This window comes from Hyaena hyaena, unplaced genomic scaffold (assembly GCF_003009895.1).
Source record: "Hyaena hyaena isolate Hyena2069 unplaced genomic scaffold, ASM300989v1 scaffold_44, whole genome shotgun sequence".
In the NCBI taxonomy this organism is placed as follows: Eukaryota; Metazoa; Chordata; class Mammalia; order Carnivora; family Hyaenidae; genus Hyaena; species Hyaena hyaena.
In genome coordinates, this window is record NW_024080676.1 from 3,590,729 (window position 1) to 3,611,686 (window position 20,958).

At 36.1% G+C, this 20,958-nt stretch overlaps 1 protein-coding gene across 1 annotated transcript in view; it reads left to right on the forward strand.

Moving 5' to 3' along the window:
* CC2D2B (coiled-coil and C2 domain containing 2B) overlaps window positions 1-20,958 on the forward strand; it is a 98,068-nt gene that overhangs the window by 15,508 nt on the left and 61,602 nt on the right. Inside the window, exons 6-13 of the mRNA XM_039230186.1 lie at window positions 2,341-2,539; window positions 3,093-3,229; window positions 3,331-3,459; window positions 8,220-8,429; window positions 11,566-11,663; window positions 18,332-18,472; window positions 19,752-19,860; window positions 20,053-20,171. Coding sequence (XP_039086117.1) covers window positions 2,341-2,539; window positions 3,093-3,229; window positions 3,331-3,459; window positions 8,220-8,429; window positions 11,566-11,663; window positions 18,332-18,472; window positions 19,752-19,860; window positions 20,053-20,171 — 1,142 coding nt within the window. The remainder of the gene's footprint in view (window positions 1-2,340; window positions 2,540-3,092; window positions 3,230-3,330; window positions 3,460-8,219; window positions 8,430-11,565; window positions 11,664-18,331; window positions 18,473-19,751; window positions 19,861-20,052; window positions 20,172-20,958) is intronic.

Below are 20,958 nucleotides of genomic sequence, written 5' to 3' on the forward strand. Positions count from 1 at the left end.
GTTCCCCCACCCACCTAGCCTGGTATTCTCTAGCCCCTTATCTTGCATTTCTTTTTCTCATCACACTTATCACCACCCCATGTATATCCCTTATCTATTTGTGTATTTTCTTCCTGAAACACATTAGGCACGCAATGAATGTTCCCATGAATGCTGAATAACTGCTTCTCAAACACGTGCATACTCTGTCAAGTCATCTGACCTCCCCAAGTCTCACAATATGGGTTAAAGAATGAGCTTTTCTGGGAAAACAAGAGATGGTCCAGCCAGCAGAGTATACCAGGGCCAGGTGCTGTGGTTATGGCTGCTCTCCTTCTCGGAGGATGGGCAGAAGAGAAATTAGGTCAGCAACACAGACCAGCTACTTGGACTTTAGTGAGTTTGGGCCGAGGATTGTTTAAAATTTTTTTTCAATGTTTGTTTGTTTGAGAGTGAGAGACAGAGTGTGAGTGGGGGAGGGGCAGGGAGAGAGGGAGACAGAATCCAAAACAGGCTCCAGGCACTGAGATGTCAGCACAGAGCCTTATGCGGGGCTCAAACCCATGAACCACGAGATCATGACTTGAGCTCAAGTCAGATGCTTAGCCAACTGAGCCACCCAGGTGCCCCTAGGTCAGAATTGCTTAGAGGAGCTCTCTGGAGAAGTCGTTGCCCTGATGACTTTCCCAGAGAGGAAGAGCCACCATTTTGTGGGGAGTTGAGTTTCTTCCTGCTGGGAGAAAGGGGAGTCCTGGTCCCAAATATGTTGTCTGGGCAGCACAGAGGAGTGAGGTCCAAGTTTATTTTCAGACAGTTCAACCTATCACACCACAATCAGCAAGACATGTTCCTGTGACATGGGGGATGACATCCCTTTTCTATCACACCATTCTCAAATGTATCCATGTAGACTTACGCATGGAAAGTTAGGTGGATGCTTCAGACCTCACACTCCCTGTCTCACACAACACCTAACAGCACAGACATGCTCTGTTGTGAGCTGCATAGTAAAGACCAATAAACTTATATTGGTTGAAATAAGTTTATCTTGGACAAAAATATAGGCCAATTGAGTAGGGTCAGGTTTATAGAAGAGACCTGTTTGGTCCTAGGTAAAATGCTGGGATCCAAGATGAAGGCTGACTTACTCAGCCATCAGGACAGACCTTGGCTCTGAAGGCAGGTTGAAAGCCCTGGCCCACATGGGGGGTGTTGTGAGGGAGGCCTGATAATGAGATCTCCAGATGGAAGAAAGAGCCCCATTCTGTCTGTGATTGGAATCTTTAGAGATCCCCTGTATAGGGATCCCCCAAGTCTTACTCCTGGATGTCAGTGCCATACCTGGTTTGAATTCTGGAATAGATGTTACAGAGGTTTCTTGGATATAAAATACTTTCTTGATTTCATGATGGGGATAGAAGGGAGGGTATTATGATGGTGTGATACTTGATATGAACCCAGGTGTTGACTAACTATGTTAATTACTTAATTTTGTCAGAAGCTGGTCAAGGCCATGTAAGGGTCTCTATTCAAAGGAATTCTGTGATTAACTCTTTTTATTGAAATATTTACCCTCAAATGTATGTTTTGGAAAACTAAGGTATTTTATTTGTGTGGCTCACACACTTCAGTTTCCTTCGCCCTTTCAATATATGTAGATTTCAAATTAGACAAGTAAAGTCATCCAGAGTAGTTTGCTGATTTGTGTGTGTGTGAAGAGAGTAATAAAATTTCTGATCCTGATATAAAAGTATGCATTTTTATATTTAGTAATATATCTATTTTTGATACCTATATCAGATTGTTTTTAATTTTTATAGAAACTATCGTTTTTCAGAATTTCACTGTAATCACTCTGCCATAGACTTTTATGATGAATCTTTTCTTTTTTCTTTTTTTTTTCTTTTAAATACCATCCAGAAACCAGCATGACTGCTCCATATCACTTTATGTAACACTGCTTTCTGAATGGTGGGAAAAAAATGCAATTTAAGACTGCATGGCCTGATGTCTCCAGACCTTGCCCTACAACTGAATTCTCAGTGGCTGAAATATCATAATCCAATATCCCAGGATATTCTCCATGGGAGAGGAGGGGTTGAATTATAGTTCTGTTTCAGTAATCTTTCATTGTGAATTGCAAAGAAGGGGTATAGAAAAATCATACTGTGTATTATTAAGCCTTAAATGAGTTCCTTTATGTTCAATGAAATTTTATTGTAACACTTTCAGCTCAAACTTGAACTAGGTGACATGGATCAGAAAGACAATTCCATAGCAAGATCCCAATACATCTCACTTATCTATGTATTAATCTTGGAGACAGCATATTTACTTATTTTTCTTCTTGGTATTCAACAGAGATCAGTAAATGACAGCTATCCCAAACACTTTTCACTTGGTGATAATTTACAAAATTTTGCTGAAGGCCAATATGAAGACTTTATGGAGGAAGTCATTTTTCCAGATTTACTTGAAATAAGAGCTGCTGAATGTGAAGTTGATCAAGAACAAATCAGAAAACAACAGGCAAACATTTTTGTGCCAAGTAGCTCTCCAGGTAAAATTCTTTCAATGAAATATTTAAGTCATGAGTGAGTCATATTGTAGAATAATAGCTTTTTTTAAAATTTTCTTATTATTTATTTTTGAGAGAGAGAGAGAGACAGAGACAGAGACAGAGTGTGAGCAGTGAAGGGGCAGAGAGAGAGGGAGACACAGAATCCAAAGCAGACTCCAGGGTCTAAGCTGTCAACACAGAGATCGATGCGGGGCTCTATCTCACGAGCTGTGAGATCATGACCTGAGCCAAAGTCGGATGCTTAACTAACTGAGCCACCCAGGTGCCCCGAATAGTAGCTTTTTGTATGCTGGATAGATTAAAAAAAAAAAAAAGTACTGATCTAAAACTACAAGTTTTCTGTATTTGTTCTTCATGTCTTCTCTGACTTTAAGGAAACTGGTTAAAAGAACTCATTCATCATATGTGTATATTTTGACTTCCTGTTAGACTTTAGTGGTAGGATGTATGATAGTTACCTTTTGCTTCTTGTTTAGTTAATACCAGTTTAGTATTTCGGACTTCAGAGTAATATCTAGGTTTTGTTATTAAGTGGCCAACCAGCATAAACTGCCAAAAGGTATGATGCCACGCATTTTAGAAGATGAAGGATTCTATATTCAGAGAAAACCAGAAATCTATAGAAAGACCTGCAACAAAATGGAAAATCGCCTGCTTACCGTAGAAGAGGCAAGTATGCCAGCTAACAAGTTACACCACTAACTTAGAGTATGTGACTTTTGTTTTTGGTGAAATATCTTATTACTCTATTTCTTGAATACTTTTGATAGGGGAAGTGTTGGTTTGAAGAAAGTGGAGAAATAATGTCATTACCTTCGCCCATCAGACAATTATGGAATTTCAGGCTAAACACAAGCAAGGGATCTTTAAATCCAGCACTAAAGACCATATACAGAAAGGTAACAAGCAACAGTTTATTTATAATTATGGTTAGAAGAATTCTTGTAATATCAATTATAACTTACATCTTTGTGGTGTTAACTTACCCTTTATAGATATTAGTAAATCTAGTAATAAATGGCAAAACTATGGTGAAATGTAGAATAGTCATTAAAATTATGTTTTTGAGGACTATTCAATTAAATGGGGAAATGCTCAAAATAAAATGCCAAGTGAAAAAAAGAGTGGAAAGTTATAGATGATCCTAATTTTATAATAGATAATGAATGAATCAATGAATGAATAAGTATACACATACATATGTAGATAGTTTTAAGGGAAAATGTATCAAAGTTAATAACTATCTCTTAGAGGACAGGATTATTTTTACTTTCTTCTTTATTTCTTTCTCTATATTCTAAATTTCAAAAATAAATAAATATTATAATCAAACAAATTTTATATGTATTCTAAGACATAGTGAAAATTAGCAGTCCATTAACCTAATGAGGAGAAATATTTAGACAGAAATAGTTATATTTAAAAATAGGTTTGGGACACCTGGGTGGCTCAGTTAGTTAGCCTCCAACTTTGGTTCAGGTCATCGTCTCATGGTTAGTGAGTTCAAGCCCTGCATCAGGCTCTGTGCTGACAGCACAAAGCCTGCTTGGGATCTTCTTTCTCCCTATCTCACTGATTCTCCCCCGCATGCATGCACGCATGCTTTCTTTCTCAAAAATAAATAAACATTTTAAAACAATGGCCTGAAAAATTTAAATCAGAACTGTGTACAAAAATTCAATTGCCCATTGACTTGCCTTAACTATTTTATTTATAAGAAATTTGAGGGGCGCCTGGGTGGCTTAGTCGGTTAAGCGTCCGACTTTCGCTTAGGTCATGATCTCGCGGTTTGTGGGTTCAAGCCCCGCGTCGGGCTCTGTGCTGACTGCCAGCTCAGAGCCTGGAGCCTATTTCAGAGTCTGTGACTCCCTCTCTCTCTGACCCTCCCCTGCTCACGCTGTCTCTCTCTCTCTCCTAGAAATAAATAAATTAAAATATATATATATATAGTGGCTGGATTTTTGAAATTTCTTGGCTGTGTTTCTCTTCCCAGATATTTTTCGGTACCTTCTCTTTCCATAACCTCTGTGGTCTCTGGCCTTCTCAATTTGTATTCCATTCCTAGCAGTTTTTCTTTAGTGTGAAGACTTGTCCTAAAAATTCTTAGGAAGTAGGTTCCTCTAATCCCCTTTAGTCCTTACCAAAACCCTGTGCACTCACCCACAGTTGGAATAGATAAAACCTCTTCCGGTTTTACCTGCTGTTTTTGAGTTGGGATGCTGCACTTTCTGGGGAGTATCTGTTGGCCCTTTGGGGTTCTCCTGGTGTCAGGACCTCCAGATGCTTCGTTGCTCCTCTCTATTTTCTTCCACACAGTCACCAGTCCCATGCAGGTCTTTTTACTGTTGGCGGTTTGTCTCCATCCACTTATATTTTGGGTTAGGGGATTCTTGAGATTTAGTTTTGTTATGGATCTTGTCCATGGTTTTTGGCTTTGAATCTAGTTTCTCTGCCTGTTTTAAAGGTAGAGATTTGGGAATATCTAAAACTATATTGCCGCTGTGTTCCAGAATCACCTGTCTAGTGAATTCTTAATTTCAGATATTTTCAGTATAATTTTAGCTTGAAAAAGTTTTTTTGACATTTGATTCTTATGTATATATTTCAATTTTCTTCTAGATACTTCCATTTTTTCATATATTTTCCCTTTAACTCTATTTTTTAAACTTTTACTCTACTTTTAAAAGACTTTTATTGTACTGAAACATGTATGAAATGTTATAAAAGCTCTAAATGATACTTTCTTTCAGAAAGGCTCTGTCCTGGGGTGCCTGGGTGGCTCAGTCAGTTAAGCATCTGACTTCAGCTCAGGTTATGATCTCACGGTTCACGGGTTTGAGCCCCGCGTCAGGCTCTGTGCTCACAGCTAAGCTCAGAGCCTGGAGCCTGTTTCAGATTCTGTGTCTCCCTCTCTCTCTGACCCTCCCCTGTTCATGCTGTCTCTCTCTCTCTCTCTCTCTCAGAAATAAATAAAACATTAAAAAATTTAAGGAAGTTTCTGTCCTTTGCTTTGATAGGCATATTGAGTGGGGATAATAATCTTAATCCAATTCGAGACTTTATTGAATTCAGACTGGGTTGCAGTTTTGTTAAGGCTCAATCTGTTCTGTATCCTCTGTTTACCTAATCTCTTTCCTACTTGACTGCAGAGTAGTGTTTTCTTTAATCAATTGCTAACACATATCCAAATGCCTAGCATATAATAGACACTCAGTAAGTGCTTGTATTATTTGTAATGCAACCTTGACTGGCATAATCTTAGAAAATACTATTTTTTGGATAGGGTCTGTCACACCATGAGAGACTGGCAATGCCTCTGCTCTATCCTAATTTATAAAATTACACATTTACTGACATTTTAAAAATGAGCTTCCCAGCCCCAACACATGTACAACCAACACTGCAATATCTTTCTGTTTTTTCCAGTTTGGTTACTATATAAATCCATCTCCATTAAAAATAAAAATGAAAGAATAAAAGAGGGAAGAGGGGAAATCCCTGATTTTTAGCCCATCTTTTTCTTTGCTGTTAGGTGGCATAGCGTTTACACCTTATGGTGACAATATGTTTTATATAAATATTGCTGAAGATAAAGCACAGATATTTTAACATAATTATCTGAGATGATTGTTCTTAAGGAGAGAGAGAGATCCTTGAAACAACTCATAGTTTGCTGAATGAATGAACGAACAATTGGATGAAAACAAATAAATGCAAAATATGCAATTTTTGGGAAAATATTAACCACCATCCAGATCAACCTTTGTAGCCACCAGTATCCCAAGTTGGAAACCACTGTGCTACACAAGCACCTTTTTCCTCAAGTGTCTGTGTTCTCGCTTCATCCAAGCACACTTTCAGTATCTCGTGGACTCTTAGATTTGGAAATAAATGGAAATGTCACTTGACCAAGCATCTAAACCGAGTATTAAAATTCATACTGTAGAACCTTAACAGAGAACATTCTGGAATTTGTGTCAGGCAAATGCTTCTGCCTGCTTTCCCCTTTTATCTTCTCCATATTGTTACTCTGCCCAGCTCACCTTGCAGGGGTTTCTCACCAGAATAAAAGAAACACTAGGGCGACCGAAGCACGGGGAGTAGCTGCCCAAGTACCAAAGTCCTCTCTTTGCTGTTGCCTCTGCCAGGTTCCTCTACCCCAGGCCTTATTTGCCTGTTGTTTGCTGACTAGTTTTGCCTAACTATTTGACTATGCTCTTTACTCCCTCATCTAACATTCCTCTTACGTGTTTGCATATTTTATGCTTGTCACCAGCTTGGATGTTTTTGTGCATTTATCTGGCCTTTGATTTATTGTTACCTAGATCTTTGTGCTTTTGGTCTAACAAACACGTTTACCTAGTTTCGAAAGTTCATTTAATCCCCTCACTTAGCTGACCAGTGATGAATCTGCTCAATAAGAACAGACATCTCTAGCTTAGGAACTCTAATTTTCAAAATTTTATTTCTAATTTGGCTGCTTAATATCAAAACTGTTTATTTCATTGGTGTTTTTGCCTGGTAAATGACCATTTTACTACCAATTAACTAAATCTCATAAGTGGAATCAAGAGCAGGTTTTCTTCTCATAGAGAAGAGAGACTTACAAGATAAGGATAAAACAGGACAAAATTTATGGCTCTTCTCTTGCCTCCCCCCAAGCCAGTGAGGAAAAGGGAATATTCCTGGCTCAGGAGGGAGTAGGGAGGGAGAAATGTAGGCATTATACTGGTGACCTACAGTCCTTGAGAAGCACTGGGTCTGCCACACCAGGTCAGAGGTACGACAGCAATTTTTCAGTGTACAAGCAGTGGTAATAACTATGGCACAGAGTGGGGAGCATGTCCTACTACACCAGACTGATCCAGAGAGAGGGTTTCTGCTCTCCTTTTTAGGCGGATGCAGTCCTGGATCTTATTGGGAGTGGCTAGGCATTCATGAACTAGGCTATATGTGCTACGTAACCCATTAACCTTCTCGAATTACATCACTAAAAACCAGTCACGTGTATATTCTAACACATGTACTAAATTCAAAATAGTATCCTAAAACATAATTGAATCATTTGGTATACAGTTTAAGGTTTACAGACTTCAGCTAATTTAGGAGCAGTTTGGTACACAAGTGGAGACAGTCTCATGTATAATGAAAGATAGTCTCCTTATTAGGTAACATTTACTTAACAGGGTCCAGGCTCCTCCAGGGGATTTTCCAGGGCCTTACCAATATATTCACATAAGAACAATGTTTTAATAAGTGCCCATGGAAGACTTAACTCTGGCCCATGGATGGCTCTTAGAGATCATCAAGTACTCAAACTATTGACCCAACAGACCTAAATACCGTTTGTCATAGTGTTCCTATAGGAAATCATTGTGGGGCTTATAACTTGAAAGTCTAACTTCTACCATCACACAACAATAAGGTATGTGACCATAATTTGTAGAAAGATGATTAGTATGATGTAATATAAATACATTTTATGAAATCAAGGGCCATAATCAATTTCAAGGGAGAAGGATCAGATTATTTATTGCTTTTCTGTATCCCTTAATTTTCTTACAGTTAAAGTGTTACTTTCATAAGGAAAAATCACTTATAATTTCAAAAAAATTACAAAGAATCAAATTAACATTGTGTACATATTTTTCTTTAAAAGGCAGTGAAATCTGACCTGGAAAGCTCTATCAGGAACAAAATGGAAGGTCAAAGGGAAATGTATCAATTAGATCTCAACATTGTGGGCTTGCAATTCAGCCATCATCCTCTCTTCAATCAAGAACAAGTATTATGTGCTAGGCTACTTCAACTGTATGAGTATTTTCAGGACAGGCAGCAACAGAATTTACCTCAGCTGCTGTATGAGAAGGTGAGAACGGCTTTTATTCTATTTATAGAGTTGAACATTTAATATTGAAAGAGAAAACAAGTAGTACAGAGGAAGCTATCATAGAACACTTTCCCTTAGCACTTGAAATATTTAACCAATTATTAAATTGGTTAAAAGCTGCTTTCAGTTTTCCAAAAAGAAACTCTAGGAGTTGATTGGTCAGGGAGGTACCCTCAAACATATCCTGCAGGATATTTAGCACTTATGAATGGTTTACTAGTCAGTGGTATTCTTGATCCTATGACTCAAGAAGAGTATTTGGAAAGATTACTATTTATAGGAGCCATAGGGTTGTTTCAAGTCTTCTAATAAAGTATTTTGATAAAAATATTAGAGACCTTGAATCTTAATTAAAACATGAAAAATCCTGGTCTGAGGATGATTAACCCAGTCATCTAATGATATTGTAAAGGGCACATAAAAGTCTGAAAGAAAAGGAAAAAAAAAAAAAAAAGAAAGAAATCAAAGGAGTGCCCACTGATTATTTTTATGAATTTGTACCTCTCATTTACTTGCTTTTTTATTTTTATTTTTTTAAGTAGGCTTCACACCTAATGCTGGGCTTGAGCTCATGATCCTGAGATCAAGACCCAAGCTGAGATCAAGAGTCAGATGCTTAACCAAGTGAGCCATCCAGGCACCCTTCATTTACTTGCTTTTTAACTTGAGTTTTTATATCTCTTGGCAAAAATTAAAATTTTTATGAGGTCAAATCTTTCAGTCTAACCCTGTGTATTTTAGGTTTCATTGCTTCCTAAGACCTCTACCCCAAGAGTTACCAGTCAGCATGCCTTTCATTGCAGTCCACAGAAAACCCTCACTCAATTGCTTTGAACAATAAAGAAAAGGTATTACCTCCTATATCAAAAGTCCCAAGTTAGGGCAACTTTAGGGTTGGCTGATTTGGTGGCTCAACAGTATCAATAATCCTAGCTTTTTCCTCTCTTTCTAATGTTTATCTTCAGCAAATTGGCTTGGTAAACTAACTGGCTGCTCTAGGTCAAAGCATGCTGACCAGACACACAATATACAACATGGTGTCTCACTTTCAGAGCCCTCTCCAGCCTTTTCTCTACATCTGGGGAGATTTCCCCTCATGTCTCATTGGCTAGAATCATCTCACACAATCATGCCTAAACCAGCACTCGCAAAAAGAATGAAATTGCTACAAATGGCTAATCAGGGTTTACCTCTGAAACACATGGAAGATAATTAAGCTATTGAATAAAATTGGGGTTCTGCCAACCACAAAAAAATAACCTTTTAAGGACAACCAATAGTGTCTGACAGACCAAAATTATAAAGTTATATTTTTATATATCCTTCTAATGATATACGCCTGTGCAGGTATAATTTCTAGACTTTTTCATTCTATCTAGATTTTATATCTGTATCTTGTGGGATTGGGCTCCAATTCAGTTTCTCTCCCTCAAAAGATTAGCATAATATCCAAACACCCATAATTTCCTGCTAATTTAAAGTTCTGTCTTTAGAGGCATCTGGGTGGCTCAATTGGTTAAGCATCTGACTTCAGCTCAGGTCATAATCTTGCAGTTCGTGGGTTCAAGCCCTGCATCGAGTTCTATGCTGACAGCTCGGAGCCTGGAGCCTGCTTTGGATTCTGTGTCTTCCTCTCTCTCTGCCCCTCTCCTGCTTATGCTCTGTATCTATCTCTCTCTCAAAAAAAAAAAATAACCATTAAAAAAATTTTTTTAAGTTCTGCCTTTATTGTAAACTAGCTTAACATATTTACATAAATTTAAGGACTATCAATTACAATGACATAATGGTCTAGTCCTGCCCTGGTTTTTTTTGTTTTTTGTTTCTTGTGTTTTAATTTTAGAAAGAGTGTGTGCATGAGTGGGTGAGAGGGGCAGAGGGAGAGAAAGAACATCCCAAGCAGGCTCCACACCCAGCATGGAGCCAGGGCTCCATTTCACAACGCTGGGATCATGACCTAACCCAAAATCAAGAGTCAGACGCTCAACAAACTGAGTCACCAGGGTGCCCCTAGTCCTGCCCTGTCTTAATTACTATATTTAATTACTCAATTATAACATAGTAGGACAGATGACTTCTCATTTTATCTAGGATGTTTTTGTATGCTCTTAAAGATTTGATCTTCTAATCTTCTTTGTGTTAGAGTTAGTCTGTCTATTTCTATTTTTAAAATTCTATTACTGTGATTGCATTATATTATTATATTAGTTTTAAAAGAAATTTTATCTTTATAAAAATTATATTTCCTTATCAAGACTATCATATGCCTTCCTATTTGTTGAAATTTTCTCTGATTTCTTCCAGTAAACGTTTATATTAATTGACTTATCTTGGCATTCCTACAAACTGTCCCTAACTGTGACAGATTTCTCCTACACATGTTTAAGGGTACAGTTTCTTCCAGTTTTATTTCTCTAAATATTCTCTGTGGATATTTCTGCCTTCCACTTTCCTCAGTATATCTTTTTCTCTTCATTTTATTTTTTCTTGTGTTCCTATGTTATACATTTATTTTTTATAGAGAGATATAGATATCAATTCAGTCATAAATATACATATATAGATATGAATGTGATATTGACAGTAGATATGGATAAAGACAGATAAACAGATATCTTTTCTGTAACCACGGAAGAACCCCAATGTAACTGTGGAAGATAAGGTATATTCCTGTGCTCAATCTGCCATCTTAATTGATTGGCATTTTTTTACATTAATGAACAGATTCTAGATATAATGTTTCTTTCTTTTTAAAATTTATTTTGAGAGAGGGAGAGAGAGAATCGCAAGTAGGCCCTGTGCTATCAGCGCAGAGCCCGATGCAGGGCTCAATCCCATGAACTGTGAGATCATGACCTGAGCTGAAATCAAGTCAGATGCTCAAGCAACTGAGCCATCCAGGTGCCCATAGGTATGATGTTTTTTTCTTAGATATTGAGGTTCTTCTCAGTTCTGCCCCAAGGCGCTTATATGAAATATATTTTTGAAGATAAGACAGTAACACACAAAAGGTTATATAGTTGTGCTTCTGCTGCACACGCCTAGACCTTCAGAGAAATTTGAGTATTGGTAACAGTGGATGAAATGTACTAAAAAGTTGTTTTCTTGGTTGTAGCTGATAGCACTGACAGATGCTACCAAATTAGCAAATGAAAATTTGGAAATGAGTCAGCTAACCAAAAAATCTTTACAAGATTATTATTGGCAGATAAGGTAGGTTTTTGACCATTCATGTATTTAACAAGTATTTATTAAGTAACTTCTTTAGACAGAATATTGCACTTGCTATGGAAGATATAAAATAAGAAAAAGACAAGGTACCTACTCTTTAGGCAACTACAGAAATGGTTCCAACCTTTCCTTAAGACACAGTTTTGAAAAAAAAAAAGTACAGTTTTGTATAAAGATATTTCATAGAAGTGCCACATGAAAGTAGTTGTAATTTTAATATCCACTGATTTTTTAAAAAACATGCTAATTAAAAACCACCATGAGTTCACCAATACTTTTTGGATCATAATAGTCTCAAAGGTTTGTATATATTTGAGAATTAATTCATGTATACACATGTATAAGATATATCAACTAATTCAGCTAAAGTCAGTACTCAAAGAGCATATAGATTTAAGGATCCCTGTGAAAAAAATACAGTCTACAAGTTGGGAACCATTAGCTTATAGAGTGATTGAGAAGAGAAGTTAGGAAATACGAAGTAATGGGAAAAATAATTATGTGTCAAGGACATTCCAAAAGCAAGAAAGCTCACTGGGAGGTACTTATTGTATAGAAAGTTCACTTATGCACAAAGATATAATAAATGTCAATATAAGAGAGTGATTTTATAAAGAATTTCCCTGACTCCTTGTCCATTGACCTGACATGGTCCTACAAACACTAGAAACAACAGTCAATTTACATAATTGGTCTCCTAGAATAATTTAGTTAAATGCAAATGATGTTACTTGAGAAGGTTGACATATACCTTGCACAAGTCCTGGCACATAATGAGTTCACGATAAATATCACTTGAATAAATGAATAAATAGAAGCCATCAGTATTTACAAAACCATAAACTTGTGTTATTTATAAGATTAACTAAAATTAATGGCAAAGAACAGACATTGGCATAATGAACACAGAGCAAGTAAGCTTTAATGAAGGAAAGAGAAAAATAGACTTTAGATGGGATCTGATGGTGGTAGATAATGGCCCACAACTATGTGCGTGTGCACATGGTATGTTTGTAGGAGGGTCATTGAAGAGGTCAATGCTTTATCAAAGCAGAAAAAAGTAATGTGATAGATTTACTTTCAGGAAAAATTTTAGAGTAGTTTGTGGACATTTGAAAAACAGAGTTTATATTAGAAAAGATATATTTAACATTTAATGACTATTAAGTGCCTGGTACCCACAATGAGCTGGTACCCAGGACAGAAAGCTATAAACCATTTGTGAACCCCCTTCTTGCCTCTCCTCTCATCGCTCACATCCAACCATTAACCATTCCCACTGATTCTGCCTTATTTCTGGTGCTTATCTCAGCCTGACCACTCAGTCTCCTAGAATACTTTTCCTTAAGCCATGCTCCATTTTGAAACCAAAGTGATTTTTCTAAATAAATAAACCACATTAGTGGTTTCCTGTTACCTTCACAATAAAATTTAATAGCTTTAGCATGATCTTTAAGGCCCTATGTAACCTGACTCCTGCTTACTTCTCAAGCCTCATGTTAGGCACTTTCTGCTTTGGAACTTTATAGTTCAGTGCCCTAAATGGACTATGCTGTCTAATATCTAAGTATCTTTGTTTTAATGTCTTTTCTTTCTAGAAGGTTCTTTCATTGTTTTCTGCCTGACACTTAGTCAACATATGCATTTTATTCAGTTTCATGTTTCTCAGGGAGGCTCTTGCCCGTTAGATTAGATTAAATTTTCTCTCTTTATTTTGTATATTCACATAGCGTTTATATATGCCCCTTCTCATAATATTCATCATATTTGTAATTACTGTTCTGTATTTTTCCCTTCTGGGATATTACTTACCAGCCCCCAAATTATTTCCTACCACCTAATAGATATTTATTATGTGTTTATTGATTTGAATTGAGTGTCATATACTCTGAAGTTTTCCCCTGCTATTCCCATTTAGCTCTTATTTATGCCCACACCCTAGCTATGTGGACTTCTGTTATAACACCTATAATGTTTTGTTCCATTGGTTAATTTACATGTCTGTAAGCTTCTTGAATCCAGAAAGCATATCTGTTGATCTTTGTATCCCCCTTAACTAACACAGTGCCTGGCATGTAATAAGCCTCCGATGAATATTTGATGAATGAATAAATGACAATGGGCTTCTATTTCTAGTAGACTAGATTTCATGAATGGCCCTTTTAATGAAAACAACTAAAAATGTCTGATAAAATATGAATGTTATCTTTATAAATATACTCCCATAATGGCAAAACAGTAAGTAATCTGCAAAAGCCAAAAACAAAGTGAAAGGAAAAATCATAAGATTTAGAGAGGGTTAAAGCCAACTTTTACTCTGAGGATATTTGTTAAATATTAGTAAACTTGAGCTATCATTCAGATACCTTCAGGGAGTACCAAAGTAAAAGATAAAGAAAGCCAAGATCAACTTAATTGGAAAGTATAATAAGACATCACTCTATAATGAATGTTAAACTTCATGAAGGGGGAATATAAAGGGGATAACAAAGAAACTTGTCTTGGACTTTATCACTAGGCAGAAGGGGGAAAATGCTCCTTTGAAAATTTATAACCACAAGCCAGCATTCATACAGGTTTATAATCTGAATTTATAGTACTTATGTGATCTAAAATATCAGATTTAGAATTCAACTGAAAATAGTCGCAGATTAATAGTGACAGCAGACTATTGGCAAAGCCAATAAATATTCTTTTTGGAATAGCATAAATTTAACCCTCACTGAGAGATTTTCCAAGATTTGAAATTCTAAGGGACATGAGCTTACAGTAAAAAATGAATCAGAAAGGACTGAGGAACAAAAAAGGAGGTAGTTCTCAGTGCAGGCAATTCTCAGTGAACAAATGATGTAATGGTGTCTAATGGGTATAAAAATATAGAGTTCAAATGTATCACTTGTAGAAGGGGGTAAAGAATGGAGGAGGGTAAGTATAATTAAAGATATTTGCATTGATGAGAATGAGAGTAAGGGTAAAGTTTACTATTACACTTTGATAAATCAAGGGCTCAGATTTTAACTTAAAACATCTAAAAAAAGAAAAAAAAAAGATATAGCTTTCAAGTCAGTAGAAGAGGAAAATGAGACAATAAAGAAGTATTCAAACAATCTAAAAGACGACAAGAAAAGAGAGAAATAGGACAAAAAACAGATGAGGCAAGTAGGAAACATAAAAGAAAATAGAGTTGGGGAACCTGAGTGGCTCATTTGGTTAAGCGTCCAACTTTGGCTCAGGTCCTGATTTCACAGTTCATGGGTAGGAGCCCCGCGTGGGGCTCTGTGTTGACAGCTAGCTCAGAGCCTGGAGCTTACTTCAGATTCTGTGTCTCCCTCTTTCTCTGCCCCTCTGCCACCATGCTCTGTTTCTCTCTGTCTCAATAATAAATAAACATAAAAAAGTTTTTAAAAAACTACAATTAAAAAAAAAATAGGTTAAACCTAAATATATCTAAATGGGCTACGTGTTCCATTTTTATCTTGGTTGATAGACTGGATTAAAATTTAGAAAACAAAATCCATATGGGAGCAATCTAAGTGTCCATCAATAGAGGGAATGAATAAAGATGTGGTGTACATATATATAATGGAATATCACTGAGCCATTAAAAAAATGAAATCTTGCCATTTTTTCAACGTGGACCTAAAGGTTATTATGCTAAGTGAAGTGAGACAGAGAAAGACAAATACCATGATTTCATTTATATGTGAATCTGAAAACAAAACAAATAAATGAACAAAAAGCAGAAACAGACCCATAAATACAGACAACAAACTGGTGGTTGCGAGAGAGGAAGAGGGTAAGAGATGGACAAGATGGGTGAGGAGAAAAATGAGAGGTACACCCAGTTATGGAATGAATAAGTCACAGGGATGAAAGGTACAGCATGGAAACTACAGTACATGGTATTGTACTAGGGTATATAGTGACATGTTAGCCACACTCGTGGTGAGTATAGTATAACTTGTAGAATTGTTGAGTCATTACGTTGGACACTTGAAACTAATTGCTTTAGTTCAAACATTGCATGTCAGCTATATTTCAATAAATTTTTTAAAAGGAGGAAAAAACTCCAAAACTAAAATCTAATTATATTTTATTTATAAGAGACTTATCTAGATCATGAAGATATAAAAAGTTAGAGAATAGAAATAATGGGAAAAATACCATACAAACACTAACAAAATAAAGCTGGCATGGCTATATTAATATTAGGTAAATATTACATAATATAAGGTAGAATAGATCTTTAAGGCAAAAAGTTTTACTAGATATAAAGGGGACCACACAAAATAATGCAGTTTAATTAACATGTATTCATGTGTATGCATACACACATACATATATGCATATAATAATATGGCTTCAAAACATATACAGCAAAATTGATTGAGGAGCACCTGGGTGGCTCAATTGGTTAAGCATCCAACTTCAACTCAGGTCATGATCTCATGGTTTGTGGATTCAAGCCCTGCGTCAAGCTCTGTGCTGACAACTCAGAGCCTGGAGCCTGCTTTGGATTCTGTGTTTCCCTCTCTCTCTGCCCCTTCCCTGCTCGTGCTCTCTCTCTCTCTTTCAAAAATAAATAAACAAGTTTTTAAAATAAAAAAAAGAAAGCAAAATTGATAGAAGTACAAGAAGAAATAGCAAATTCACAAACATATTGGGCAATATTAATACACTTCAGTCAGTAATTGATGGGACAAGTAGACTAAATAATTTCAGTATGGATATAAAAGATTTGAACAACATGATTAATAAACTTGCTTGACTTAATCTGTTTAAGTCAAAATGCAAAATGCGACTTCTTCAAGAACACATGGGAACATTCACTAAAGTTGATCTTATATCAGTAAATCTCAAAGTCTTAATGTATCCAGCAGATTTAAATCATTCAATGCAGAAAGAAACCCAGTACAAAAATATAGCTAGCAAATCTCTATAAGTTTGGAGATTAAGAAGCACATGTTCTAAATCTATTTTTCAGAGAAGATACCATATTGATAATTAGAAAGATTTCGAACTTATCAAAAATAAATATGATCAAAATTTTATAGTACTTGGAGGAAAATCTGTTTATTTAAATACATACATTAGAGAAAAGGAAAGGTTGAAAATTAATGAGCCAAGCATCTTTAAGTTAGGAAAAAAGAAGAAAAGAAATGAAATAAAGAACAAAAATTAATAAGAAAGCTATGATAGAATTAAAAAGTCAGATGTTTGGTAAAAATTTATAAACTCTGGCAAAACTGATCAAGAAAAGAAACAGCACAAATATGCAGTATACAATATCAGGACAGAAAGAGGGACATGACTACAGCTGCTGTATACTTTGAAAAACGTCATGCCAAAGAATGTAAACATTTAAATGGAAAGGACAAATCTCTACGAAAAGAAAGCCAGAATATATCCAAGAAGTGAAAGAAGAAGAAAACCCCAAGTAGTTCAATCATTGTTAAAGAAATCAAAACAGTAATTTGAGCTCTTTCTGCAAAGAAAACTCCAAGCTCAGTTGACAAAATTAGGATTCTATAGACCATTTAAAACAGTGACTCTCAAAATGTGGTTACCCAGACCAACAACATCAGCCTCTCCTGGAAACCTGTTAAAAATGCAAATTACCAAGTCCACCACAATCTTACTGAATCGGAAACTCTGGGGGTGGGGCTTGGCAAGCTGTTCAACAAGCCTTCTGGTGATTCTGATACAGTAAAGGTTGAGAACCTCTGATTTAAAGATAACTTCTATTTTCACATACTCTTTCAAAGAATAGAAAAAGAGGCCACATTCTTAACCTCAGTTTATGAGGTTATTTTATCCTTGAAATTAAAACTTAATATAAAAACCATTGCAACCCAATTTCACTCATAAACATAGTTACAAACATGCCGAACAGAATTCTATCAATTAATACAGTGAAGTTGTTGAGATCATTCCAGGAATGCAAGAGTGACTTAACATTAGAAAGTCAGTGTAATTTGTCATACTAATAGTGTATTTGCAAAGTCATAAAACAGAAGAAGTGTCTTTATTTTTTTTAATGTTTATTTATTTTTGAAGGGGAGAGAGAGAGAGCGCGCGCACGAGAGAGAGCATGAGTTGGGGAGGGGCAGAGAGAGAGGGAGACACAGAACATGAAGCAGACTCCAAGCTCTGACACAGGCTCCGGAGTCTGAGCTGTCAGCACAACTTGGGGCTCCAACTCATAAGCCAGGAGATCATGTCCTGAGCCAAAGTTGGACGCTTAACCAACTGAGCCACCCAGGCACCTCTGAAGAAGAATCTTTAAAAACAGATTACCAATATCCAAATATGATCACTACCCTATCCAGCAAAGTACCTCTAAATTTCAAGCAATGGTTTCAATTGTTAATCTGGAAAAATAGTATAATGAATACACTGCAGAATGACCAGAACATCTGGAAAAGTCTGTTTTAGCAGGACACTTTTGAATACTGAAAAATCTTCCAGGCATAAAGGAATTAATCTCTAAGTGGAATTTCAGTAGCTTTATTAAGACATGGGTAAAATGAGGGAAAAAAAATCATATGGTGGGAGTATCCAGAAAAATTTGTGCAATACATTCTTCCAGGCCATTTTTCATGATTTCTATTAATGACCAGCATATTTTTGATCTACTATTGTTGTTGTAGGAATACAAAACAGCTCTATGATTTAGAAAGAGGAAAAGATTTCTCCCTATTACACAGTATATTACAGACTTGGAAACAAATAAAATCCCTCCGACAACAGCAAGGGTTTACAAGCACCCCAGTAAAGTTACAGTTCCAAAGGTGAGTGGCTGCTCTGTTTGTTCTTAGAGGTCTCCTGAGGAACTGCCCATGAATAACTGGGCATTTACAGTAACTGGGAAAAAATCCATAAGCTAGACATCTACTTGATGTCATTAACAAAGGACTTATATTTTGAATATTTGAACAATTCTTATAACTTAATAAGCAACTCAGGTTTTAAAATAGGCAAAAGATTTGAACAGACACTTCACTAAAAAAGCATATGGATGGTAAATGGACACATGAAAAGATGCTCAGCATCATGTTATGTCAATAGAGAAATGTAAATTAAAACCACAGTGGGCTATACTATATACCATTTAGGATAGCTAAAATCCAAAACAAAACAAAATTAAAAAGACAGTAACAAATACTGATGAGGATACTGAGCAACAGGAACTCTCATTCATTAATTGCTGACGGGAACGCAATTAGTACAGCCATAGACCCATCAATCCTACTCCTAGGTGAAACGCGTAAGTCATAAAAACATGGTTATTAAAGGAGATGGTTACAATTAAAAACTGTACTTAAGCTGTGTGTGAACACAATGAAATAACTGGTTCCTTCCCTACAACCCATTGTCTTTATTCAAAACTGTAAGATATTAGTGTAACTTCAGCCTAATAAGGAAGTTGTTTACTTTGTTGGGGTTTTTTCCTGCTGCAGTGGTTTTTAATGAAAGTGCTTCTGACAGTTTCTTTTCTTTTTTAAAAAATTTTTTAATGTTTATTTTTGAGAGAGAAAAACAGAGTGCAAGAGGGGGAGGGGCAGAGAGAGAGGGAGACATAGAATCTAAAGCAGGATCTGAGCTGTCAGCACAGAACCTGACGTGGGGCTCAAACTCATAAACCACAAGATTGTGACCTGAGCCAAAGTCGGATGCTTACCCAACTGAGCCACTCAGGCGCCCCAGCCTCTGATAGTTTCTAAACCTAACACAGCATGAAACTTTTTCATAGAGTCCTGAATTAACTTAAACTTGCTAACTTGCCTCCACTCCTTTAAACCAGTCTGATAGACACATGCATTATGAACCCTTGCGCAGAAAAGGAGAGCACAGGTGCCATAAACTTGTTCAGAACAGCAGCTCTAGACCAATACTGCCTGCTCACCACTTACTTTTACTCTTACTACTAATGTTTGTGGGATGTAAAACTATTTGTTGTAAGAGATTGGTTGTGTGTGTGTGTATGTGTGTTAAGAACACCTCTAACACATCCCATAACACACAGTCCCATTATTTCTGCTTCAAATAAATATATTTATTATTAATTAGGATAAAAATGAAGAAATGTGATGAGCAAAACCAAGAAGAACTGTTAGAAATGTCTGATACTCAGAAGAAAACTGAAGGAAAGGCATTTAAGAATGGGGAAAAACAGGAGGTATTTATATTGCAAAATAAAATTCAGCTCCTCTTCAGTGGTTACAATATTTAATTGTTTGGTAGAATAGAAAATCTTGGTATTTGTAACAACAAAATGACAAATATAAGAAATAAAAATTTAATTTCAAGAATACTTGTTTTAAGCAGTGAACTTACATTGTAAATTATATATTTATATTTTGGTTTCTAGAGCCTCTCATATTTAGCTTCAGAACTTGAAGAAACAGATATTGAAAGAATAAGACCAATTACCTTGAAGCCACACCTTTCTTTCACTACAGAATTAACAAACTTATCCAAGTGTTCATTGTAAGCATTTTAAAGGATCATTTCTTCATTATATATTGTCTATTGTATTGTTTTAATAATAGTGTTAGATTTCTTGAGTGAGTACCAGATGCCAGACATGTTACTAAGGTTTTAAATACATTTGCACACTTAATTGCAACCATATCTCTGTGGTATTATCCCCATTGAAGAGATGGGGGAATTTATGCTTATGGAAGGGTAAGTTACCCTTCTAATTCATCACTGAGAACATAAACCAGTTTGGTGACTGGTTTTTGTTTTGCTATGGTATTAATTTTTGTTCAGGTATATAGATAGCCAATGTAAAAAATAAAATTATGTGGTCGCCCTTGCTTATTAAGGGAACCTCTTGCTTTCATAAGTATTCTGTATCTGGAGGGAAATTTTTGGCTTTACACAAACTTCTTTCCTTTCCAGTTGTGGCTTTTTTCTTGAGCTGTGTTTTCTCCCTATTCCTAGGACATTCATGCAAAAACAGATCTAATACAGATTCCCATTTCTCCCATCTCTGAGCCTAGGGACCTCATCTCCTTTAAAGGATATGGCATCTTAGAACATTTAACTAGGTCCATCTTTTCATCTTCTCTGCCCCATGAGACACTTTGTGCCAACTCATCTTTGAGTATTGTGTGGATGTGTATCATTTAATACAGCATTGGAGGGTAGTAAATGCCCAATAAATATTTATATTTATGAAATGAATGGATGTATGGTTACATTTAAAATGAACATAAAGAGTAGCAGACACAGAGGCACAATTACTGCTACCCTCTTTCTGACTAGCAAT